Below are 27840 nucleotides of genomic sequence, written 5' to 3' on the forward strand. Positions count from 1 at the left end.
AAGATGTTTCTGAATGCTTTTTAGGTGTACTACTGAGAATTTTACATAGATCTTAATACCTCTTTTTTTAAAAAACTTAATGTAATGGATCATCTAAAAGTTGCTAGAAATACACCAGGATTCTTTCTTCACAACTGAAGTCATTAATGTCAGTTTGTGTCTGTTATACTTCCTTGTTTCTATATCTCTTTTATTCATCCACAGTGCAAGTTAAAGTAAGGGAATAGAGGAGAAATTAAAATTCCAATTATTTTAAATCTTTAAAATTACTAGTAAGAAGGCAGAGTGAGTATGTTCTATTTCCTTTACACAGAAATTTCTGTGGAAAATCGTCATTTTTTGAGCAAATGTGTGTAGTTTATTTGTGTATACCCATTCTCAGTATCTTAGAATTATAGAATGGTTGGAGTTGGAAGGGACCTTAAAGATCATATATTTCCAACTCCCTGCCATATAAAAGAATAAAATCTTTCAATCTACATACATATCTTGCTGATGTTGCTGATGTTAGAAATTTTCTTAAAATTTCTGCTTATTTGATTATACTTACATAATACTATATTATATGATATTCTGTTGTAGGGTTTGCAGTATCATATAAGGATTTACAAAATTTTGTATTTTGTAAATACATGTTTGTTTCTTAGATGCTGATCTTTTGGAAGATGACCTTGGAGCAATGGAGCCTGAACCATACGAAGCACCAGGTATAATTTTGTTTTTCCAAGCTTGGTAATACTGGTTTTCTGCCTAAACATAGCAAATTATGTGAGAAAGCAAAACAGAAAAGGTTAGACTGGTTTAGGATAGATAATTTCTGATTTATCTTTTTTTTCCTCCAAACAACTATTCTTGATTGTGTTGGATTTTTTTACTTTTACTGAGATGACTGTATCATATTTGCTATTTCAAATGGTTCTTAAAAAGAATGATGATGGGTATGGAAACTTTGTCTTCTTTGATGCAAAAACTACATTTTACTTTTCTATGTGTTTCTGGCTGTTGCATATGATCTGGATCTGGGTAGGCAAGAGATCTGTGGTTGTACAGTCTAAGAAAGTGAGAATGAGATTTATTGCTTATATCACTATCTTCATAGAGTCTACAATGCTAAGGTTGTTCTAGCCTGTTATTCGCAGCATTAGTCAGAAACTTGTGTTCTCATGTGGATCCTGTCACCTTTCAGAAGCATCCAGTTTGTAACCTTTCCTTCAGGACCATTTGTTTCTTTATGGCCAATTATACTATCATAGAGTGAGTCAGTGCCAAGGACTTAATTCTGAACTAGCCTTGCACTGTCTTTCTGCACACCTTAGTTAATCTTTAAAACTTTTTGGAATTTTGCCTGGATTATTCTGGTTAGTTTATTCATCTTCATATTGTGCTTGATATTGCATACAATGGCATTAGCTCATCTTTCCCATTATGAAGAAACATAAGGTGGATATTACAGTTTCCCTGCTACCTGCCAAGTATTTTCTGCTGGATGTTAATAATGCTTGGTTATGGTACAGGTAGCCTCTTCCATTTACATTAGACATTGATTTCCGTTTGGACTAAGCTTCTTATCTTTGGCTTAATGTTAGTTCTGGACTTTACAGTTCTGTTTGATGCCAAGTGTGACAGAAAAATAATTTTATTTGTTAGATGCATCTAAAACTACTTATCGTTATCTTTGTGGGAGATTACTGCTTTCCAGTTACCAATTTAGAGTTCAAGCTGTGATGGCTTCAAGTGAAAGAGTAGTTACTTTACCTTCAGTTCCATATGTTAACAGATGTATCATGCTGAGCATATTAATAACACTGCAAAGAATTGTAGTCACAGAGGAAAATAATCCACATATTTAGCTAGGTCTGTGATGCCTGAAGTGAATGTACTTGTTTCTCAAGGTCTGATTTCTGGCTTTTATCTTCTGTAGATCATCACCAGTAGTCCTCCTGGACATCAGTAAAGAAGCTCCTTTAGAACTTTGAGGATAGGGGAAGATTATGGGGTTTTTTATTCCTATTAAAATAATTATTAAAAAAATGATGGAGGCTAATGGTTCTCATGGATGCAGATTTCATACGTAGAGTATAACACATGAATAGAAGAGAGAGTGGCCCAACACCTTCCATTAGATTGCCATGTGTCAAGTTGCAAGTTTCGGTAAGATTTTAATTTGTCAGTTTTCAACTAAGGACCTACATTTAGCTATTGACAGGCACATTATGGATGCAAGTTAAAATAATCAAGCGTATAAACCAATTTTATTTCAACAATACTTATTTTTCATATTTGATTTACAGTTTCATATGAATATAATACAGATGTGGAACATACATTAAGTGATCCAGAAGCTCCAGGTTTGTAAATTTTCATGGCTTCAGGTGATAATATAATGACTTATGCTTATTTTTTTAAACCTGCTTCAAAGTAGTGTGTCATATTGGCTGTTTCATCGCAGTTTTATTTTCAGTTTTTTGGGTAGTTTCACATAAGCCTGATTTTTGCAACTGTGTTACCATTAGATTTGTGAACATACCGCTCCAGAAATTCAGTCCAGAAATACATAAATATGTTTTTCTGTCAGGAGTCTTCCAGTCTAATCAATGGATTGTCAAAGACCTACTTGTAAATACACATGTGCATGGACTTACTATATTGTGTGACTTAGTGTAGCTTCTTGAACGTGTTTTACAACCCAGCTGGCACTTTCAAATAAAACACTGTAATATTAACTCAGTACAATTAGTTGTTATTCTTGAGCTAAATGTGATCTTTTAAACTTCTCTTGTGCTATTTAATTGTTGCATGAAAATTTGATTGGAATATAAAATATTAAATATTTTTATTTAAGGTGACTCTGAATTAATGCTAGAAGATGCTGTGGAACATTATGCAGGTACACTGCAAAGTCTTATTTCTTTTTATTGAAGTTTCATAATATCTTGTCCCCAAACCAAGAGAAACAAAAAACCAAAAAAAAACAACAAAAAACCCCCAAACAAACACAAAACCGAAAACCAAACTAAAACCCCAAACAAAAAAACCAAACCCCTGATGCTCATAGATAGCATCAGTTCCATAGTGAGTTACTACATCATATTTCTATTCTGAAAAAATATGAAGATCTACATGAAGTGCTAGGACAAGGGGTAATGGCTTCAAACTTAAACAGGAGAGGTTTAGATTAGATATAAGGAAGAAGTTCTTTACAGTGAGGGTGGTGAGGCAGTGGAATGGGTTGCCCAAGGAAGTGGTAAATGCTCCATCCCTGTCAGTGTTCCAGGCAAGGTTGGACAGAGCCTTGGGTGACATGGTTTAGTGTGAGATGTCCCTGCCTGTGGCAGGAGGGTTGGAACTAGATGATCTTAAGGTCCTTTTCAACCCAAACCATTCTATGATTCTATGAATACTACTGTAATGTCATCCAAACTGGCAGAACTGTGTTTTGATGGTTAGATTTCCAGTTTGTAATGTAAATTGCATAGAAATGTTTCTGTGGGTAAAAAATAATTTGAATTTGCCAACAACGTTGAAGTTGGCATGAAAAGTGTCAGGAAAAAAGTTGTATCTTAAAAAAAAAAAAAAGGTTTGCAAAAAACCACGTAAGTCATAGCAGGAGGATTCTAAATTGTAGAAGTTTTCTGTGTATAGAAATGATCTAAGAGTATTTTCATTCTGAATGCTAGGTAATTTGTAGATGAGTTCCTGAACTGCGTAAGAAAAGCCTGCTCATAGTGTTTTATCTTTTTTAAGTCTATCTTGCGATGCTAGAGTATGATTGAGTTCTTCCTACAAGATCTCTTAGAAATCTTCACCTTTGTTGAACTCTTAATAACTTTAATACAGTATAAAATGCTATAGTTTTGATTATCTTTTTTGGTCTGAATAAACCGTACATTATTATTTGTGTGTATTTAATGTCTTAAAATTCAATGATTTTTACATTGATTTTTTTCTTTTTTTTTTTTTCTTTAAACAGAAGATACAGTGCATGACAATTATAATGAAGGCCATGGTAAGACAACTGCTGTACTTTGTGAAATGATAGTATCCAACTCTTGCATTAATATGAAAGTGAAATTACTTTGTCTTAACGTTTTCTATGCTGTCACATTACTTTGCAAGTTCTAAGTTAAGGTTTTTGGGTTTTTTATGTTCAAATCCCCTATGTATGTAAACAATGTATAGCACTAAATCAAGTGTAGAGTATGTGTATAGGTTATATTACCATGTTGGTCCTCTTTAACATGCTTTGTCCATATGTAGTATAAGAATGTTGAAGACTTGACATGCCTTTTTCTAATGAAACAGTGGCCAAGTCAGCTGTGGTTCATTGCATCTCTTAGCTCAGTGTTGCCTCTTCATCTTGTCTGTAACTACCAGTTCTTTGGAAATTACTCTGCTTTAGTTTGACTTGGTTAATGATTTGCTAATGATTGCTTAGACCAAATAAAAAAATAAATGAGAAGATGATTAGTGGTCACAGTCTTAAAACAAAGGCATGTGGTTGTGAATCCTTCTGTGAGATCCTTCTGGGGACTACCATACTTCAGAAAAATTATGCATGTTTTCAAAGTATTCTTGTTTATTTTTGATGTTTATTTAACCTGAGCAAAGGACAGTGATTCTTAACTTCAGAATATTTCAGACAGAAAACCTTGAGGTTTATTCTTTGCCATCAGGAAAGAAATTCTGACAACCATCTTTGGGTTAGAAGTCAAAATCCCATTGAAGGGCTTTCAGTGGCCCAAAGGTGTATTTAGCCCTTAGTGTATGTTTTTCTCAGTGTGCAGAAAAGAATTATTTGCCTCAGCTATGGTGGCCTTGATGAAATGTGTCAGCTTCTATAGGATGGAAAAGTAAGACAGACCTAACTTCTTCCCTAGGCTTATTGTTTACTCTCCTTTCCAGGAGACACTTATTTTACAATCAGTTCCTAATCAGGAATCACTTCCTCTTGTTTCTCACATCTATATATGAATGAGAAGTGCAACTTCTAAGCTTTACTTTTCATGCTCCTTCATATCGAGTGGTGACATGAACAGAGAACACTTCCATGGTTCCTGCCCTCAAGAAGAGTCATCTATACCTGCTTTAGTAGTAAGATGATCAGGGAGGTTTCCAAAGTAATTTGCATCAGTTTTTCATAGAATTAGTTCCAAAACTATAGCTTATTCTGCAGTCTCTTGTGGTGCTCCCCCACCCCCAGTAACGTTGAATCACTCTATTTTGTAAGTTATTCATACTTTTTTAGTATTTTTTTAAAAAATCTTATGTAAATAATTTTTTCATATGAGGGTTAGTACCTGTTATGATCATGAAATTGTCCAAAACATTGGATGAACATTGAAATTCTTTAGTTCTAAAATTCACAATAAATTCATATTGAAAATTCAGACAATTAGTGGATAGCATTTGTCTATTTTCAGATACTAGCTGAAGTAAAATAATGAATATTCTTAACTTATTTCTTCAGAATTTCAAAAATTAGACTGTCTCTTTACTCAGGGGTTAGGAGTGTAGGTGAATTTTATAACTGTACAGAATGATAGCTTTTTTCTTTTCCCCAGTATTTCATCTGTGTAGATAGAAATGCTTGAAATTTCAGTATTATGTTCACATTTGGTATTTGGGTTTTGTCTAGAATTTCTACTACAGTCTCTAGGGTTCATATATCTATTCAGGCCCCCAAGCTAGAGAAAGTCTTTGAGAACTTTGCATGTAGCAGTAATGAACTGGATGCTTAACAAACAAATTTGTAGGATACTCTGCATGTTGACCACTGAGAAACTTTATTTTTCTTTCCTTTCAGAACCAAAACATGAAGAGCAGACTGAGGCTCAAGATACAGGTGTATATATATAAATGTAGATACGTGTTCGTATGTATATGTGTGTGTGTGGGCAGGGTGTGTGTTTACTCCCACACACATCCATCATCTCCGCATTGATATATATGGAGCATATTAGAAAAAACTTTGTTTCCTATGTAGTTAAAGTAGAAAAACCTCCAAAATAAATGTTAGTGGACTATAAATAGTTTTTGAAGTCAGAGAAATATTTTAGTCAGGTTAGCATAAAATCATTAACTAATCCTGTTACTTATATATATATTAAAATACGTAGTCTGTGTGATTTTCAATCACGATGTATTGTCGATTATACCAAAGGTTCATTACAGTCTGTGTAGATATAAAGTCAGGGTTTTGACTACTCATCTCTAAGGTCTCAACTGAAACAAGGCGAGTATGTGAGGCTTTTTATGGACATTTGGAACACAGTAGTTCTGCATAGACACTCAATCTGCTGCCTACCGTGAGCTTTGCTCATAAGCTTGTAACCAGTGCTTAAGGTGATTCAAAATTTACAGGCTGAGAATATTAACTCTGCTTTGATGCATACGTTCTGCTACTGTTAAAAAATTACTTGTCTGCAGTGCTTTCTCCAAGTCCTGTATACTTTGAGGTCTTGAATTACCAGCTCTTTTGAGAGTCTTCTCAGATTGCTGATTGAAAAAGACACAATTGTTTAGTTTAGAATGAAGTCAAGAAATTCTCTAGCATAAGTAAATTTTACATATTTGTTTTGTCATGTTTGTGCTCAGAAGTTTAAGAGGACAGTGAAATGAGTTAAAAGGTGCCATATTCAAATAAAAATTAAAATAATTTATTTTTCCATGGAATCCATAACTTTAAGTGGGAGAATTTGTTCATTGTCCTTCACAAAGAAAAGTAGGACTCACCAGGAAATTGCATGTTTATCAAATAAAAAGCCTGTTAAAGTGAAAGTTTATAGAGGGTTGCTTTTCTTTTTTTGTTGGTTTTTGATGTGTAGCAGATGGAGTTGATGCTGCAAAAGGTGAAAGTGGTAGTATTGGTCATGCTTAAAAAGATTAAGGAGTGTTTTTAAAATTTCAGTTTTTAAAGTGTCTTAATACAAACAACATTTATTCAGAAGGTACAATTTTGAAATATTTACCTAATGAATGCACCAATTCTTCAGTGAAATGGGGAAGAAAATTTAAGTAACTCATAGGGGGATTTTCCCTCAAATTCGTTGAAGATCCTGTTTGTTTATAGCAGTTTACTGTTCACAGTTAAACATGCCTGTGTGCTAGCTCTGTTCTTCTGTGTTGTTTGTGAGTTCGATCAGTTGAGAGTTTGAATTCATTATTGCTCTGAATTGAACGTTTTCTTAGCTGTCAAGGACCTTCTAGAGGATGTGAATGAAGCCACAGATCCAGGTACATATTTTGTAATTCTTATCTTAAAGTGTTTTGATGAAACTAGTTTGAAATAATTTTGAAATCTGTAAATGTAAAAGCAAACAAATGAAAAACACATTATATACTTTTTTTTTCTTTTTATACTTTCTTTTATATATGAAATATCAGAAGATTTTTATTTTGGTAAAGAGTTGTCAGGTTGTCAGGTAGGAGGTTTTAGTTTGTGGAAAAAAAAATAATTCTTCCACCTATATTCATCAATAAAATTTTAAAAAAACCAAACAAATGAAAAGCAAAGCAGAAAAATGTGCTATATAGATTCATAGAATGGTTTGGGCTGGAAGGGACATTTAAAGATCATCTGGTCCAACTCCCCTCCTGTAGGCAGGGACATCTTTCACTAGACCTAGTTGCTCAAAGCCCCATCCAGCCTGACTTTGAATACTTCCAGGGATGGGTCAGGGGTGTCTGCTGTGTTTATTTAGATTTTCCATTTGAAAAATGTGTACTAGTATAATTAAATGGGGGAAAAAAGCCATTATTGTTTCACACAACCAACAATTTTAACCAAAATCTCTTTTGGGTTTTGGGGGGTGTAATATGAATGGATACCAATAACGAAGAGGAGCTAAACTTTTGGACATGGAATGCATTCAGTACCTTTTTTATACTCTTATCCTAGCTGGTTGTCCTGCAGTTTAAGTCTTCCTTTTTGTTTGATACTAAATTGTGTGGGTGGCTGGTGGGAAATAAAAACAAAATTGTAAACATGCTGTATGTAGCTTTCAACAGTTATTTTCTTTCTAACAGTAGAAAGTGAGCATACAGAAGATCTTGTGGCCACTGAACCAGAGGAATCAGGTTTGTATATTATCTTTTGCATGAGTTTGCTACTAAATAAATAATTTAGAATAATAGGTATGATAGAGTGGAAGTCTGTGCTGCAATAAAAATACGTTCATAACTTTTCCTGCGGGTTTTTTTGTGGTTTTTTTTGTTTTGTTTTTCTTTTAAGGACAACTATAACTGTGGTGTTGAAATCTAGCATATTGGGGTTTTGAATGATAATATTTTAATGGCTTACAGAGCACTCTTCAGTTTCAGAAGTTGAGAGTGCTTCCAGTTCAGAAAAACTTAACTTACATTGATTAAAATGGCCATATTACACCATATGAAACTGAAGATTTCTTTGCTATGCTCTGTTTTCTACCAGCCAGTCAGTACTCCATATTCATGAAAGACAGTATATGTTAGAAATAAAATGGAATGTCTCTCCAGTTTGAGCACTTGATTTATGGGCTTCCCAAGTCAGAGAATATATTTTCCTCTCTCTGATTCTTATTATCTACAGCCAGCATCCTGGCTATTACAAATTCTTTTCTCTGACTCCCTTCATGCATGAACAGGGAGCTATGTTTAACCTTCAGTCTATCAGCAGTAATGGCACTCAGTGACACATGACATGTCTAATTTAAACATATATATAGAATTAGAAAGAACTGAATTTTGAAGTATTTCACAGTTACAGCTGGGAACATGCTAAGTATATGAATGTTTTCTAAGCCCTTACTGTAAAACTGTGGGAGATTTGTGCTTCGAATAGTTTACTTTCAGAATTTTGAAGTATCTTTTTTGAAACTCATTGGCTTATTTAAGTATTAATCTTTCCCCTGGAAAAATTCAGCTGAGGAAAATTTGCATCAAACCTCTGCAGAAGTATTAGAGTAGTCTTGATAGGTCACTGTTTTGAGCATAAAGGATAAAAATGCAGCTTTTTGTGAATATTTAGTGAACATCCAGTTTGAATTGTTTGTATGCTTTTGACTTACAGAAATTCCTGTTAAAGCTGAGGATCATTCAAACGACAATCTAGTGGGTAAGTTTATCTTAAATGCTTGGGTTTTTTCCGTAAGAAATGTAGCTACAGCTATATGGAATTTTTTTAAAGAAATTACTTCTTGGAAGAGAGTGTAAGTATATCAATATTGTCATTTAATATTGCTTCCTGGTTTTGAGGCAGTAGTTTTCATATTGTACTGGATTAATGCTGTTAATAGTTCCAGCTTATATGGAGGCATTCCAAATAAAACTGAGTAGTTTGTAAATTTAAACTTAATTTTTAATGATTTCAGACAAAACTGGATACTCTTGCTGCACAGGGAAATAGAAAATTGCAGGTCTCAAAATATGTGTGTATTTCCTTTTCGGAGTAACTGAGCATGGGTGATGATACTGTCACTTCTCTGTGTATCAGTCAGATCTGTTGGAGTCTGACTGTGGCACATTCTTTGGGTACTGATCTAGAAGCAGGACTATTTTGTCATGCCATCACGTTTTTCTTGACAAAACTGATTTTAAGAACAAGAGCACTTCCAGCTTTTCCTGTCTCTTGACAGTAGTAAGCACATAGTTTACCAAACCATTTTTAGATTAGACAAATTGCTTCTAAATTTGAAGACTGTGTATTGCTACATTTCATTTGCTTTTTGGAGATAATCTTTGCAAGTTGCTAGTTTGTTCTTTGAAATGGAGCAGTTGTGTTGAGCAAAACACTTGAGTTGTACCTCTGGGCAGTAAATCACGGAAGCTGCAATCCAAGAGCCCTGACAGCTATATTTCTGTTTTGTTCGGATTAGCCTGAGCACCTTTCTGGCTTAGTTGATCTTTGCGATATGCAGAAGCTCTTATGTGGTGTGTTGCCATGTAGTTCTGTGGGGTTTTGTTTTTCCTTGCAGGAAAGGAAATTTGTATTTGGTTCTTGGGCCTGCCAAAAATAGCCGCAGAAGTGAAAAAACATGGGAGGCCTTTGTGGTTGCCCAGAAAAGATTTGAGGCATGGTTTAGTTCATGTTTTAATTTACATGCTGAACCTTAACTGAGGTGATTTGAAATGCTCATGTCAATATATAACTGTGTTGCCTGTGAAGTCTTTCTAATGTGTTTATCTTAACAGTTATATAGTGTGTTGAAATGTTTGAAGGCATAGGTATTTATTAATAGATGCTCTATCTAAAAATGTTCTGTTTCATAATTAATATGAAATATTCTTAACAAAAGTTTATTATCAGCACAGGAAGAAGCAGTAGTTACCTTTGACAGTGTAGACAAGAAATTCAGCAAAGGTAGTATTCAGGTGATTTGTTGTGCTTTAAGTTGGAACTGTAGTAGAAGAATATATGTTTTCGGCAGAAAATGGTGCTGCTTAAAGTTAAAATACCAGAAAGTTCTTTACAGGACGATTGCAAAATGTCAACAGTAGGTAGCTCTGCACAGTGTCAGTTGTATTGATATAAGGATGTTGAGATGATCTTTTGACTTACATATATTATTTTAAAACTAAATTCAGAATCCAGGTATCAACTTGAAATCTTTAATTTTTGGTTCTGTGGACCATATTCCATATCACTTCGTGTGCTATAATTTACAGCTCAGTCTTGCAGCAGTAAATGAATTTCCTACCTTCACCATAAAAACTTCAGTGTATCGTACAGTAGTGGATGGCTTTCCAAATATTCCATTTAGAGTCGTAGATCATTCAGTCCAGCCATAAATCCAACACTGCCAAATCCACCAATAAACCATTTCCCTTAGATCATGTGTACATGTCTTTTAAATACCTTCAGCAACGGTGACTCAACCACTGTCCCAATGTTTGACAACTTTTTCAGTGAATAAATTTTTCCTAGTATCCAGTCTAAACCTCCCCTGGTACAACTTGAGGCCATTTCTTCTTGTCCTGTCGCTTGTTACCTGGGAGAAGAGACCAACACCCACCTCACTACAACCTCTTTTCAGGTAGCTGTAGAAAGCAATAAGGTCTCCCCCTGAGCCTTCTCTTCTCCAGATTCAACAACCCCAGTTCCCTCAGGCATTTCTCATAAGAGTTGTGCTTTAGACCCTTCACCAGCTTTGTTGTTCTTCTCTGGACACGCTCCAGCACCCCAATATCATTCCTGTAGTGAGAGCCCAAAACTGAGCACAGTGGTCAAGATGTGGCCTCACCAGTGCCAAGTAGAGTACAAAGGAACAGACACTTATTTAATGGCAGATGGACTTTCAAATAAGATGGTGGAATTGTTATCTACTCTACTTTTATTGTACTGTGATACAAAGAGAGTCCTTACTATTTTCGGACACCATTGGAATAAAAAATAACTTACATTAACCTGCAATAGTATGTATTTCTGATCCTTTTGAAAAGTTTTTTAGATTTAATTTTGTACCTTCAGTTATTTTCAAAACCAGTGCAATATACTTTTTGAACCACAAGATTAGCCTTAGCTCTGTCTTGGTGTATCTTGTGGAAATAAACAATAATAGCAGCACTTGAAGGAGTGAATTTTTTTATTAAACCTTCATGGGGAAAAAGTGAAAGAATCAGTCACAAAATCATGGAATGGTTTGGGTTGGAAGGGACCTTAAATATCTAGTTCCAACCCCCCTGCCATGGCCAGGGACACCTCACACTAGACCAGGTTGTGCAAAGCTTCATCCAATGTGGCCTTGAGCACTTCCAGGGACAGGGCATCCACAACTTCTCTGGGCAACCTGTTCCAGTGTCTCACCACTCTTACAGTAAAGAATTTCTTCCTAATATCATCTAAGTCTCATTTCTATCAGCTTAGAGCCATTCCCTCTTGTTCTGCCACTACATGCCCTTGTAAAAAGTCCCTCTTCGGATTACTTGTTGGCCCTGTTTTAAGTACTAGAAGGCTGGTATGAGGTCTCCCCTGAGCTTTCTTTTCTCCAGGCTGTTTATTCAGTTATTAAACACAAAAATAACTATTAGATGTAGTACCATGTATGTGATTCTTTGTTTAGCAAGTAGAAAATGAAAAATTATTTGATCAGCACAAAATCTGCAATGGTGTACCAACATACTCAAGAATCTTTGGTGATTTGTGTAGTTATGTGGGAACCACTTTGAAGGTAGAAGAGTCATTATTTATCAGTTTTATGTAGAAAGCTTATTGTTTTGGCACATGCAGTGAATTTCAAATAGCATCTCTGAAAATCGAGAAAAGAAACAGGGGACATAATTAAACTACTAACCAGGAATAAAAATTTTACTACTTTTAGTATGATTTCCTGCTATTATGTTTACCCAGCTTTTTTGGATGTGAATATTCTCACATTTTCCTCTTAGACCACGAAACTCGTATTTTTTACTTTAGGGTTTTCATTATTATTTGTGATGGAGGATTTAGTATGAGAGTTTTTGTTATCAGAAGTCTTGTTCATGTGATTTCATTTCTCAGGTATTCAAAGCTAGTATTTCCTCTTATTTCAGCAATAATAATATTGAAGTTCATTGTACTAGAGACAGAGAACTCTTTTCTGAATAAAGAACACATTTATATGCATATGCACTTTTTACATACATGAAAGGTATATCTATTTATGTAATAAACATAACTTCAGCCAGTGTAAAGGGTATTCAGAAATATCACTGTAGAGTCCTTATTCTTAAGTGTAAAAGCATGATGGCACCAGTTTTTATAAGGTTAGGAGCGATTCAGTTTTTATCTGAAACATAGGATCTTACTTGTTTTGTAAAGAAAACGCGCAGTAGCTCAGAGGATGAATTTAGCTATGAGGAACATTCTCATATCCTCAGTGAGGAGATTGGGTGTGGGACTTGAATATGCTGGAGTGCAAGTCAAGTTTTTTGCTGACTTCAGGGCACAGCACAAAATAAATGCAGTAGGCAGCTACATCCTTAGGTATCTGTAGGTAGTGTTTTCCAATTTTGTAAGTTTTCTTCTAAAATAATTACCGGTATTCCTTTTCAGCAGTAAGATATTTGAACTGTAGTTATAGCCTGTGTTCTTCCAAACTAATGCATTTAAGTGGTATGAGAGGCCAGTTTGATTTTTTTCTGCTAATCCTATTTTACACTGGCAGGGAGGGTTACTTGCTGGAGACATATTTTAAGGGAGTCATAGGTTATGGGATACTTTTACTCTCTCTGTCTTAGTATTTTGATCTCTTTTGTATATGATCAGATTTAAAATATCTAAGTGTTGTTCCACACCCCCTGCCCCCTCCCCCTTCATCTATATTTTACCAACTGCTGAAATCCCTTACTTATAGAGAAATTTCCACTTTAGAACTTTGACCCTTCCTCATTCCCCAGCTCCTCTTTTCCCACTGTAAGTGTCCTTGACTTAAAAAAAAAAAAATAAAATAATAAATTTTAATGTATATGTGCCATGGCCTAGATTTCCTTTACAAGGTAAATGAAGTGCCATATGCTTAGATACATTTAGTTTACATTTCCCATCTTATACAGCAACTTTGTGCATATTCCTTATGATAGCTCCTAGAAATAGTAGCTTTTTCAAATTAGCTAGTCTGATACAAAGTTGCATTTTTTAGCATTTAAGATTAAGAGGGTTTTTTTTGTGATTGTTTTAGAGTAAGTTGTGTTTTGGTTGGTCCTTTAATATAGATTTCCCCTTATTTTTTCAGATACTTAACGCTTCAAAAGAAAAGTCCCTACATCAGGAGGACCAGCCCTAACCATACGCTACAAAAGGGGAGCAGATGGTTGTAATAGATCTTATGATGTAATTACCAAGCAGTTCAGGGTTTGGGGAATGAACACCAAGATACTGTAAATGAGTTTTAGCCAACTGTCATTTTAGTAAGTTTTTTTAACACTTGGATGTTTAATTTACATTCCTGTCTGATTTCTCCCCTCTCCCCCCTTGGTAAAGTTTAGTGAATTCATTATTTTTCTTCTGTGTTTGTGATGGAGTTGCAACTTTGAGCTGCATTTCAGATGTGCTGTTCAAGCAATTGTTAATATTCTATTTATAACGCGGCAGCAAGTACATTTTTTCAGATTTTAGTGTATATCTTTTGTTGTGGATTCATACAGTATGTACAGAGCAGTTTGGTCACTTGAAACGCATATTATGAATTTTTAGATGTTTAATAACTGCTGATATAGCATACAGCCTAACTGCCTTTTATTGAAAACACTAATCAGGCACACACTATGCTGTGAAGTTTGACTTGTATCTCTTTGCACTGATGTTATGTCAACAGTTACGCTACATGGATTTCAGGTATTTTTAAAATAGTCTAACAAGGTACAAAATGTGTATTTTTTGATTCATGCAGGGCAGTTTACTAAATTACTTTTTTTCAGAAAACTTTTGTGTGTGAATTCAAACTTCTTATTTATTCACATTTGATTTTTAAAGCAAAAATGTCTAGAAACTACATAATAGCTTGGCGGGGAGTCAGTGTACATTGCAGTGAAACTGAGTTGCTGGAATCAGATTGAATTCAGCAAAATAATAAAAATAATAAGAAATAATGCTGAATGTAGTAAGCTTTATATTCAGTGAATTAATTTAAGTCAAATTTGCTTAAATACTTGACTTGTAAATTTTATTTAAAAAAATTGGAAATTCAACCATAAGAAAATAGGATATCTAAATTTAAGACCTAAAATCATAAATGCTCTTGTAAATGGTGTGTCTGAAATTTAGACTTCAAATGATTTAGAACTGTAATATAACAGGTGTACTTTCTACCTGTTCTGTGCTGCTGTTCCACAATTACAAAGATGTGTTTTTTTGCTGGCATTTTGCATGTTTTTCTTTTTGGCTCAGGAATGATTGCCATGATTTTAGAAAATTGCGAAGCCTGAAATGGGAGGTTAGAAGAAATAAGATAAATCTTGAAGGAAAAAAAAGTCAATTTGGTAACCCTAATAGTGGTTGCCTTTTGATCGACAGGGAAATTTTAGATTTCTGTAGCACTGTTTTGAAGTCAGGTTTTTAGTTGCTTACATTTATAGTGAAAGGGGCATCATATATGCTTGCCTTTTTTTGTTTGGGATTTCAGGAAGACTCCACTTAAGTGAATGGTACATCTGATCAACAAACACAGATGTCCCAAAGTGATTTCTTTAGACATTTCAGGAAAGCAATAATACTCTTAGACTGTGATGTGGTTTGGGATGGGATATTCTAGTAAAATCACCTGTGATTGTGAATTGCAGAGCAATAATTTTTACAAAGCCATATTTTGTGAGGAAACTTGGGAATAATTTTAGAATGGTGGATGGAGGACTTTTTATATAACAGTGGCAGCCTATTTGTAGAATTATGGGACTGTGAGAATATATTATGCTGTGATCAACTTTTAAGTATTTTGTAACTGGGTATGTGATTTTACGTGCTTCATGTTTACAAAAGTATGCCAAGCTGAGCAAGGTCAAGTGGACATTAAAAAATGTATATTTAATCTGTTTTAATGTTTGGCTGCAATAAAACACAGAAGAATATACTTGTCTTTCTAGTGTCATTATTTTTTCTGAAATGTGGTAGATATTAATTACAGGGATAAATATTTGCCCCAGCTACTAGTTAACATTATTATTTTTCAAAGTAACAATTTTGAATGTTTAAAAGTATATTTGAAAGATACTATTTACAAGGAGAAAGAAATGTAGCAAGTAGAAGTAATTTTTATTTCTGAATGGTATTATGTGAAGGAAACAGGCATTTCTTTAAGCATTTCTTTAAGGTCTGTGTCTTCAAGAATTGTGTTGTTTCTTCTTTTTGCAACCAGTTTGGCCTGAATTTTGTCTATGATACGTATTTGTAACTTAAAATGGATATCACTCTTTAACAAACGCTAATGTATGTGGGAAGTAGGATACCTACCTTTCATAGAGACATATTCTGGGTTATGGTCCAACGTTTAAATCGGAAATCTAGCAAGGGCATGGTGTCTATGCAGTTCTCTGTTTCAACACAAAAATCCTCCCTGACCTTTTCAGTTTTCAAACAGCTTCGTATTTTTATGATGAAATATTGCTGAATAAAGAACTGTAGTTAAAAGTCAAAAGATTACACCTTTATATTTTCACATTGCTACATTGTGTCTTGCTATATCTCAGCGAATCTGTGAAATCTTTGGTTTTTTGAGAATTACAGGAAGAAAATACCAATAAGGAAAGCAAATTTAAATAAAATAATTTTAATATTGAAAATTTAATTGACTTTCACATTCTTAGTAATAGAAAAGGTATCATATCATGACACTATTCTTTCTAAGAAGTAAAGAAAATTGTTAAGTTTAAATATAGGAAAGAAACTGAAATATGACATTTTTACTGAATATCATTGTGTAATTTTGAGTTTCAAAAATTATGTATATTTAAGAAATTGTACACTTACAATGTTCATTTGGTTTCATGCTACAAGATCTGAAACTATTTTTAGTTGGCTAATAATTTGGGTCATGGTTACATAGACTCACAAATATTTATAGACATATTGCTATATGAAAAATAAATTTATTCTTTATGGTAGATACCTTCTTAGGAATACCTGGTGCATACATTACACACTGATAGCAGTCCTAGATTGTAGAGTCTGGTTAAAACAGCTTTGTCTATGATTTTAAACTAGATTTGTTTTGCTGAAAACAGAGAAGTTGTGTAAAAGATGAGAGTGGTTTGAAAAGCTAAGAAAATCTTTTTGTTTGAGCTACAATTGGTTTAAGTTGATGACAAAATAGTCTCAAGATTTACCATCAGATCCTCTTTGAGAGAGCATATTTTTAAACCATATTTTTTTCTCAGATATAGCATACTTAAAACCATTTGCACCATCAAAATAGGCTAGAGATCAGCGTAGAGGGAAAAAAGCAGTATGTGCTGAATATGATGCTGCACTGAATTCGTGCAAAAGCTCAAACAACATCTTCAGAGCTAACAAGATCAAGTTGTGATGAATTTCAAAAGCAGCTGTTAATTTAGCAGAATACAGGTTGAAAAAAGTCTGAGAGAGAATTTGGAGAATTGATCCTAGTACATAACCAACAGGTCTCTGTACCTGTTTGTCTTGTGTGAGCCTCAGTAAGGAAATGCGAAGCTAGGGAGGAAATGGGAGGTGGGAGCGATGACCTCATACCTTCTTCTTCTTGTGATTGAGGAGAAGTTGCAGAAATAACATGAATGTCCCAAGATGGGTGGAAGGTGATTGCTGAGTGACATAAAGGGAATTAAAGAAGAGGTCAGGTTGAGAATATCAAATATTGCTGATAAAGAGAAAGATTCAGGGAAAATGGATTCCTAAGTAGCATACTATATAATGGTTTACTATCCTGCCATGAGTTGTTCATATGCTTTTAGTTGGTAAAAATAGTAGTAATATGAGTACATATACTATTCTGTGTTTCATCTGGAGCTGCATTGTTGCTCTTTTTAAAAATACGATATTTCTGATGCCACACAGATGGACATGACCTTTTTATGTATTGTGTGGTATATTGGAAAAAAAAAAACAACTAGCCAGTATTTTAGCAAGTACTGAAACATGCTTTCATTAATATGCCATTATAGTAATAATGTTCCTTCTCCAGGTTATCCCTTAGTATGTAACTGACTCTATAGGTCTTTTTGTCATCTCTATCAGTTTAATTGACAATCTGGATTTTATGATGTAATTGAAGAGGTGAATGACTTCCAATGTGGCCATATTTATTTAATCTATCATATCATAATCAGGTTAATACTCATTCTGCCTTGTGCTGAATATAAAAATCATTCGTACTGTCTGCACGTTCAGTAGTAGCACCTGTCAGGTTGTAGTAAAGGGTGAAATTAGAATGTGATATAGTTTGATTTCATGTGTGCATATAACTCAGTTTCTCCAGGAAAAAAGCAAAGGTTTTCAGCATTTTTATTTGGTGTATTCACAGTGTAATGCTTCTGAGCAGTCGGTATAAAAAACTGTGAAGATTGAATATTCTGACAAGCTGGTTTTAATTGACTTAGAAATGAAATAAAATGTTTTTCTAGATATAAGTACATCTCAGAAATAAAAAGTATATGTTAGAGAGGAAAACAACTAACTGAAAAGCCAACTGGCCTCTCCTTTTAGTATTTTCTCTCAAGCTTATTGGGAGGAAATACTGGAAGCTTATTGGGATGAAACTGGAAACAGAATAATAATGTTAGAATTGTGTGGCAAGATGCTTTAAACGTTACAGAGTAGGGCAGGATCAAAAAGTGTTGAGAGAGGAGAAAAAGAGAACAAATGTGTCTACATACCACCTTCACAATATAAGCATACATGATTTTGGTACAGTGTGTAGTCTACCTTTTGCTACAGACTGTCTTGTGCTTAGTTAATATTTACCTGTGCATTCAGTTATTTACAAAATGCATGGGTTAAATTATTTGAAAAGTTGAAGCAAGACCAAAGCTTCCAAGTTCCCAAGTCACTTCTGAAAATGAGACCTGGGTTCCTAATTGATTTTAATGTTTTGTACATTTTAATCATATATGTATATATATATAGAGAGAGGAAACTGGTGTTCCCAAGAGTTTTTAATTTTTGAAGAGGTTTTTTTCTTGCAAAATTTTCTTGTAAATGTGTATCACTAAAATCTACCAAATATCTAAGGGGAAAAATTTATGAAATCTTTTGTGACAGAAGCAATAAGGTAATACTTTAAATATCTGCAGATAAAGACCTTTTATGTAACTATTTAGTTCAGACAGTAATCTGTGATTACTTCAAAAAATAAAAATAAAACAAAAAAGTACTATTGGCCCAATGATATTTTGCGTGTAAGCTGAATTTTCTTGTATCTCTTATCTTAAACAGTTAACATAAATTTATTTCAATGAAGTTATATTTTTAATATTCTAGGGAAAAGTGAAAAAGAAACTGAACAAGACAAAACAGAAAAAGGTAAGTCTGAAATTAACATTCTGTTCTGAAATTCAAAAGCATGCTTTCTGGGAGGACTGATTTAAATCAGGTTAAATAGTAGTGAAGCATTGTTCCTGGACAACTTATGTACATAAACTGGAGTTGAATAAACATCCAAAGTGTGTTTGCTTTTGCAAGTAAATACCACACCATCATTTGCAAAGCTGACATCAAGATATTCCCCTTTTACATTGTCACAGGGTGCTGTTAAAAGCTTCTACTGTTTCAGGACTAAAACTCCTAGTTTTTAGGACTCAGGAGGTCACCAAGCTCCTCCTGCATCTGTGGATGAGAAGACAACCTGAGCTGCCCAGCCAAAAAAGCTGGGTTCAGCACTCTGCTGTGCTAAGCCTGGGGAAACAGGTGGCACTAAAACCAGTTCTTGTCAACTCCGTGTTTACCCAGAAAGGGTTTCTGTCTGGCTTAGTTTAGGTAGCAACATGCGGAGGCAGATTTGGTGGAAAAGTGAGGTTTTGCTAAGAGTGTTTGTGAATTTGTTCTCCCTACAATGACATTGGTGCTGGAACCATGCATTTGCTATTACTGCATGGAGCTTGCACAATCTCCTTCACTGGGATCAGAGTTTGTATCTGGTTTTGGCTTATATTGGCATATATTGAATATTCATTTATATTGGTGAATTAATATAATAACTGGAACAATCATTTGTTTGCATTTGTATTTTTTTGAATGGTGTTCTTTCGTACACTGAACATCAGCATAGGTAGTTACAATAATAATTTTCACTTTCCAAAACTAATAAAACATGAAAGTGAAAATGAATGCCATTAGGTTGGAGCACACAGTTGTGTTGCATCAGGGACAGAGGTATACATAAGCCAGGCTTAGGATGATGTCATTCCACAATTAACCCTGCATCATTCTGATACCAGGGTCAACATTCACCTCGGTTTACTATGAGTCTTTACTTTTGCATGGGATATGTAGGATTCCACAGTGGTACCTGTAACCCATATGTCTTGTGGAGACTAAGTGCTGTTCTGGCTAAATGTAATTTTTTGCTATAGAGTGATATGAATTGTCCCCTAAACTTCACTGAGAACCTTTTCCAGAGCTCCACTGGCTATAGGAAGAGCTTACATGCTTCACTCACTGCCAGCATTATCACATTGAGTTAGATAGGCTGAGTTCCACCCTTGTAAGCTCTACTTTTAAGGGTATACATACTACCTTTTGATATACCTATATATTTAGTTGTAGCCTGCATCAAATATGAGCTCTGGGCAGAATGACCAATGTTGTACTTTGTTGGAATGTAGTTCTCAAAGTCCAAAACTATCCTGAACTAAATGTGTAGGACTTAAGAATATTAGCATGTATTTTTGTACAGAAAGTCAATGAAGAGGTTTATTCCTGGTCTTGTCAAATGGTTGCTTGATTCTAACCTTTGAATGAAGCCGAAAGATTTCATGATGAAAGGGAGAGGTGAATGATGGAAATGCATGCCAAAAATAAAATTATCATTCCACAATTGTTTCTTACAATCAACATCTAACCACCCAACAGTAATTTCAGACAGAAAACCCTGTAGAATACTTTTTACTGCAAGGGAAATTGTTCTGAAATAACTGCAGCTAAAGATTTATTATAGTCATTAGATTCCACAGCTTTATTAGTCCCTAAAATGCCTCGCTTTTTATTGTCTGATTGCTTCCCTAGATAAGTTGATTATAGAGGGTTTGTCCTACCAGTACAGTTTAGAAGGATCTTTTAATTATTGTACTGCTACTGGCTTTATATTGTTGAGATGCAGTTACTTGTTTTTATACCTTCTAAGTTATCATTTATAGAAGCCCATAAACCAAGTGGATCACTTACACTATCTGTATCTCACCTAATGAGCTTCCCAAACAACAGGACAGTGACAGGAGTTTTTCATCATCATCAAATTCTCATTCGAGCACCCACTGAGAGGCAGAACAATTTCAAAAACTAATTTGGGTAACTATATGGGCCAGCTATATGGGCCAGTATGAGGAGAGAGGAGAATTACTTGAGTAAATTTTGAATTATGGGTAAAAGTGGTTGGTCTACTAATGTATATATATGTTTTTCAGCCCATAACTGAAACTTTGAAACTTGGACTGGGAAGGTCAGAGTATTTGAGGGAGGAGGTGGGGGGAATTGGTGAAACAGAAAGTCACAAAATTACTTGGAAAAATTACACAGACTGTGATCATCTTTTATCTAATTTATTTAGTTATTTTTGTCTTCTAAGGCACCCATCCACAAGTTGCTAAGGGCATTATTACTGAGTTTGTATCACAGCAGGGATAGGAGGGTGTTTAGAAAACTGAGCCTATGGCTTCCTTGGAAATGGCTTCCTTAGAATTTGACAGTTTAAGGAGAACTGGCAGGAGGAGCCTTTCCTGGGAGTGGCTATGAGACCACATCACATGAGGAGGTTTTATTTCAGATTAGGCTTCGAGATGGCACCCCCCACTTGTCTACTTTTGTCAATGTGCGAGAGAAATAGAGACATCATTGTATGATTAGAACCTCTACAGTTTAAACCTTAAAACTTACCTGCTAGTCGTAAGCACAGCTTACAGTCAGTGCAAAAGGGTTGTTTCAGTGTAGTTTTCAATGCAAAAACTGGAGACTATGTGTCCTCAAGGTGGCTGTGAAGACTGTGGTTTATCTTGAATATTTGTGTGTATGAGTAATTAACTAAAAACCAGTTGTAGCTGCTTTCTGTTTTGAATGCCAGTAGTAGCAGATGCAAGATAGGTGAAGCCACCAGGAAAGCTCCCTTAACATGCTATAATGACAATAGGAATAAACATATAAAACTAATCACAAGAGGTAAAGCCCACTTGTGAGGTGGTTTGTTAGAGAAGAAGCAGTGTCATTCTGTCCTCGTTTTCTCTCCTCACACCCTCAGAGGCTGTGATGTTATTGTCAGAGGGCTTAGGCAAGATAATAGTACTGAGAGCAAAAGATGCTTGAAGAGGAGAAAAGGGCAGCAAGAATGGCGGAAAATGGCCTGAGCTAGCCCCAGCTGAGAATTTTTCCTGGCCACAGTTGCACGTCAGCTAACCACCCCACTGTGGTATCCTCATTCCTGACAATGCTTATCATGTCAGAATCAAATCACAGAATTGTAGAATATCTGCTCCCAACTTTTTATGAGGCACAGGAGTGAGAGCTGATTTGTGTTAAGTATATGGAAGCGCATACTGGTTTTTCGAGATAAGCACTAATTGTTCTGAGATTTTTAATAGCAGTGTGATATTGTCTCCCTCTTACTTTGCTCAGGAACAAAAATGTCTGTGTCCTTTAATCAGAGGTTCAGAGGATGTCAGTAAAGACAGATCAATTCATGCTATGTGTTGTGTTAGAGGTACCCCATCCTTTAAATGATCTTTTCAGAAAACAACTAATTGAAGTCTTCACAGTGTAGACAATATCTGAGACCCACTTAAAAATAACTTGCTGTTAAAATGCCAATGTAACTTTAGGACAAAAAGAAAGTGTATGAATCATCAAAGATAATTATGATAATATTCAATATTTTTGTTCAGTGCTTGTTAATGTAGGTATTAACTCTTTTGAGATATCAGGCTGATGTCTGATCAGTCAAGTCAGGGTGTTTGCTCTTTTAGGAGAATAAGGTTTTCCTTAGCCTCCCCTTCTCTGGAGGCTACAGGAGGCTCATTTAGTCCATTACAGAAGTATTCTTACTAGTTATTTCTGATATAATATTTCTACTAGTTTGTAACAGTATTTCTACCAGTTTGTTCTGTGTTGTTTTGGACTTATGGTCAGATGTAATCAATTTTTTGCCATGTACCTGTCTTCGCTGTTTTTTTTTCCATACGTTTTTTCCCCTGGTACTTGATGTAATTGGTTTGAATGCACTTATCACATTAACATAATTGGCTTACTTGGCATTTTACGCCAATTTCAAGCCTTGTGTTCTGCTCAGTTCTACAGGAACATACAGACATTTGATCATTTGAAGACATTTGGCTAGAAATTTTAGGAAAGTTTCACTCCTTGATTGTTATTTCCTTAAGTATCTTTTTATATTATAAGTTGTAAAGCATCACGAAATCATGCTTGCATTATAATTCTGTGAATAAAATCAACATAAAAGTTGCAAAGTTATTTACCTGATGCTGTTTGTCTGGACAGTTATTTAAAAAAGATAGATCTGCTTCACATGAAGATTTACAGAACTTTATTGTTAATGTTACTAGCCTTTTGTTTTAGGAGAAAAAGCTAATAATAGCACCAGTAATTGATAGTGCTTTCTATCACAAGGCACTGTTTTTAATCACTTATAGCTTTTCTGAAATTAAATTTTGCACTGGAAAAGTCATTTTGAAAATGGCTTTCTAAAAATTGATTTTTTGGAAGGTTTCAAGGAAAAGATTCAGTAGCTTCACGAGATGTACTTTGCACTGGTTTATTTGATACTTTCTTTTTCTCCCCAGTGTTTAAACGGAAAAAAAAAATAAAAAAGTAAACCAAAAAGCTTTTCTTGTGAACTTAGTATATATTTTTTCCTCCGCAAGAGCATGTAGTAATTAACAGCTATAAAATACTAGCTCATACATGCACATGCTGGCTAATAATCGATGGAGACACGTTTCGAGTTTGGCCTGTATATTTCATTATCCATCCCCTGCCCAGTCCCTGTTTGCTGCTGTATCTCCATGTATCTCAAAGCAGATGACATATTCTGATCTAGATTTTCAGACCTGAGCAGAATTTCCATTCCTTGCAGCTCTGAACTTTGTGAGATGAAGTCCTGAAAGGAAGGAATGAACCATTTCCTGGGTCTTTCAGCGTTCACACTATTGGCTTCCAAACAGTCTGTGGGAGTAAGAGTTAGCATCTAACAGTAATGTCAGTGAGTGAGGAGAACAACTTGGATGGGTCTCAGTTCCAGATCTGGACATGTGCATGTGGATGCATGTGCTGGTGTGGTGTCCAAACTTCATTATATACAGTGGTTATCTGTACAGTCAGTGGAGCATTCAGCTAATCACCTAGTAGTTGTTTACTTCATGCTGAACTCACATTTTAGGCTTCATGGGCTGTAATGACTAGATTTCTAGAGATTACAGAAGTGTTTAGGTGTCTACATAGAGAAACCCAGATTTAGTTGCCTTAATTTTAAGCTGTCACAGCACTGGTGACATTCTCAAGTGATGACTAAATGAATGACCTTTTAGCTAGAGAGCAAAGAGCTATGCCATCAGGTACTGCAGCTGAGCTGAGTGGTTATATTGCTTCTTGCTCAGGATATGGTAATCTGCAGGCAATTAGCACAGTGCTGCATCAAGTGTAGAAATAGGTGAAGTGTTTCTCAAAAAGGGATATTTATGCTTGTCAGCAGCATTTGGTATGGGGCACATGTAATTATGTGACAGCAAAGAGGCTTTGTCACTTGCATTCATCTTTCCTTGAGTCACTCTTATGACTGCTTATGGCCCTAATCATTTTCTGAAGTACACAGCAGAGACTGAGAGTAGCAGCATAATAGATGGTGAGTAACAGGGATTTGGGGCAAAAAGGTTTAGGGGAAAAGACCCTTGAACAAGGACATTAGCAATATGTATGGAAGAAGACAGCTATCTTAGAACAAGTTTGGGGACACATAGGGAGAGCTGGAAAGCAGAACAAATTGTGAGCAAGTGTAGAAATGAAAGAGAAGAAATGTGGTAGGGCATAAAGATTGAGGAGGGAGATGCTGAAGAAGAGGATGATGGGAGAAAGGAAAGAGAACAGAAGTTTAATGGATGAGTAGAAACTGTAGAACATAAACGCATGATTGTTAGACAAATCAGAAAACCTGCAACTGATCCGTTTGGTTTTGAACTTCAATATTCTGTTACTGGCATAAGGCTAGGAGGAATCTCAGTCACAGTGATGACTGGCACAGTGAGCTTCTAGGGGAATTTCTTTAATTAACAAGTGAGAGAATGGAAGTTCTCTGTGTAATTATAGCCTTAGCACTAAAGCACATTGATGTATAGCAGTATATTACAGACATGGTAGGAAATAAGACTGGGTGGGACCCTAAGGCTTACTTTGCCTATTCTGTTGACCAAAGATCTTATCAACTGTGTGCATGGTTCCTGGCAGATGCTTATATACCTTGTTCTTACAAATTTCCAGGAATTAGAATTTCACAACCACCTTCAGCAATCTATTCTACTGTACTTGCTCAGAGATATTAGTTCCTGATATTCAAACCAAATTTGATGCTGTAGCAATTTTAAGCCTTTTATTCTTTGTCCTGAGTATGGTGATAAAGAAAATAATTTACTCTTTTCATCTCTGTAGCTACTTTTTACAGAGTAGTATGTACCCCTCTTCTAGTAGCAAACTACATTGCTTCAGCTACATGGTGAAATCTAAGTCGTTAAAGAAAAACTGCATGATTTTATCTTCTGAAACAGATAAGTTCTTTGTAACATTAAATTTAATATATTGGGTCACATCTGCTAAAAGATTATTACACTGGAAGAAGGCAATGGATAATTTATTAAAATACCCCTGCAGGGAGATAGCAGGCTATCTGGTTAATATAGAGGAATGCTTGATGGTTACACTGAAAGCTCCCTGGTGAATCCTTTAACATAGGAGTAGAACGGGAGATGAAAATGACTGCTCGTTATATAATGTTTGCTGTGTTATATTGGTGCCTAGCAGCTGAATAATATTTATGTTAACAGCTCCTTTCCAGCTTTTCATATTGATCTCCTGCTGCTCTAGAGCTGATATGTAATTGCACTGAAAATGGGAAGAAACTACTTGGTTTTTTTTAATGGGGGTGGCAAAAGGTTCTTCCAGTGCATCACTGAAATCAGATATAAGGGGAAAGATGTCATAGGTCTGAGCCACACTTGTAAGATTTTCATTCTCTTTTTCTTCTGAGCTGTTTCTGTCTCATCTTCTCGTAATGTCAAAGGAATTGTGGAAAGAGTATTCTTGGTGGGTGGGAAAGCATCTTTCCTTTGCCTCAAAGGAACCTCACTGGTGCCATGATTACTGAGTTCAAGAAGGACCAAATGACCCTGTCTTTCCATGAATACTAGAAGTTAGAAAGCTGACAAATAGCTTTCCCATATTAGTAAATACACAGTTTCTTAGATAAAGTTTTTCATTCGTGCCATGAAAACTGAAAATTGACATTTTAGTTGTGGCTTTTCATCATTTCTTGTATGTACAGCCTCCTACTTGGAGAACAAGAACAAACCAAGTGTTTTGTGGTGATGTCCAGCTGGAAGCTCCCCAGATCATGTATCCACAGGAGCTGACATGCCTCAGTTTTCCTGCTAACAAGAAATGACACTTTCACAGCGTCAGCAGCTGTGAGCTCAACCAACCTAAAAGTCCTCAGGAACACTTGCTTTTATTGGCTCCCTGGTTTGGTGCGTTTGTGTTCATCCACACCTACCGTTGAGCAAGCTAGACCTTAGAAGGAACAATGGTTTCTTGGACTGAGCTGGCATATTTTTAGAAAAGGACAAAAAAAAAAAAAAATAATAACACAAAACCCAACAAACCTTTTGTGTGTTACTGATTTTTCTTTTCAGGCCCAGTGATGTTATGTCAGAAAGTCTTGACCATACCTGTTAGTCACTGTGGTCTCAAGGTCTTGGGATGGAAGGATACTTGCTGTCATGATGAGAGCTGTTTCTATGAGTTTTGCTGGATTCAAGGGGTATGAATACTTGGAACAGAGCCAGTGGAGTGCTCCATAGTCATTGTCAGTGACTTGGACGAGGGGATAGACTACCTGCTCAGCAAGCTTGATGGCAATATGAAACTGGGAGGAGTGGCTGATACCCCAGAGTGCTGTGCTGTTATTCGGAAGGATCTAGGCGGGCTGGAGAGATGGGCAGAGAGGAACCTTTGAAATTCAACAAAGGCAAGTGCTGGGTCCTGCACCTGGGCAGGACAAACCCCATGTACCAGTACAGGCTGGGAGCTGACCTGCTGGAAAATAGCTCTGCAGAGAGGGACCTGGCGGTCCTGGTGGACAAGAAGTTGTCTATGGGCCAGCCATGTGCCCTTGAGGCCAAGAAGGCCAGCAGTGCACTGGGCTGCATTAGGAAGAGATTGCCAGCAGGTCAAGGGAGATGAGACCTCATCTGGACTGCTGTGTCCAGTTCTGGGCTACCCAGTACAAGAGAGACCTGATGTTCCTGGAGCAAGTCCAGTGAAGGGCTACTGGAACGGTGAAAGTTTGGAGCATCTTTCGTATGAAGAAAAGCTGAGGGAGCTGGGCCTATTCAGTCTAGAGAAGAGAAGTCTCGGAGTATCTGGTGGATGTGTTTAAGTATCTGAAGAGAGGGTGTCAAGATGATGGGGCTCTTCTAGGTGGTGCCAAACAAAAGGACCAGAGGCAACAGATATAAATTAAACCACAGGAAGTTCCACCTGAACATGAGGAAGAAAATCTTTACTGTGAGGATGGCTGAGCACTGGAATAGGTTGCCCAGAAAGGTTGTGGAGTCTTCTTCCCTGGGGATATTTAAGAGCTGTTTGGACACAATCCTGAGTAATGTGCTCTAGGTGTCCGTGCTTGAGCAGGGAGGTTGGACTAGGTGACCCCTGGTGGTCCCTTCCAGCCTTAACCATTCTGTAATTCTCATTATAATAACTGCATGAAAATTTTCACTTTCCTATGAAATAGACAATATTAAAGTAAGACACAAGAAGACTGGAATCAGCCACAGATTGAAACACATTTCTACTATATTATCTATGGAGAATGAATAAAGGACATTAAAAACATCTACATTATTATATTAAAAAAAAAAAAAGAGAAAAAGCGAAGAAACCAGCTCTTTAGTCAGTTCAGCTTCATGATAACTAAATTCCTGAAGTATTTATGG

General features: G+C 35.7%; 1 protein-coding gene across 1 annotated transcript in view; it reads left to right on the forward strand.

Annotated features, from left to right (window-relative positions):
• The window catches only part of ASPH (aspartate beta-hydroxylase), a 92124-nt gene that overhangs the window by 29401 nt on the left and 34883 nt on the right, over nt 1-27840 (forward strand). The window contains exons 7-17 of the mRNA XM_010014720.1: nt 648-707; nt 2292-2348; nt 2843-2887; nt 3971-4006; nt 5804-5842; nt 7189-7233; nt 7372-7413; nt 8026-8076; nt 9047-9091; nt 18899-18944; nt 20313-20315. Coding sequence (XP_010013022.1) covers nt 648-707; nt 2292-2348; nt 2843-2887; nt 3971-4006; nt 5804-5842; nt 7189-7233; nt 7372-7413; nt 8026-8076; nt 9047-9091; nt 18899-18944; nt 20313-20315 — 469 coding nt within the window. The remainder of the gene's footprint in view (nt 1-647; nt 708-2291; nt 2349-2842; nt 2888-3970; nt 4007-5803; nt 5843-7188; nt 7234-7371; nt 7414-8025; nt 8077-9046; nt 9092-18898; nt 18945-20312; nt 20316-27840) is intronic.

Source organism: Nestor notabilis, unplaced genomic scaffold (assembly GCF_000696875.1).
Source record: "Nestor notabilis isolate BGI_N333 unplaced genomic scaffold, ASM69687v1 scaffold8125, whole genome shotgun sequence".
Lineage (NCBI taxonomy): Eukaryota > Metazoa > Chordata > Aves > Psittaciformes > Psittacidae > Nestor > Nestor notabilis.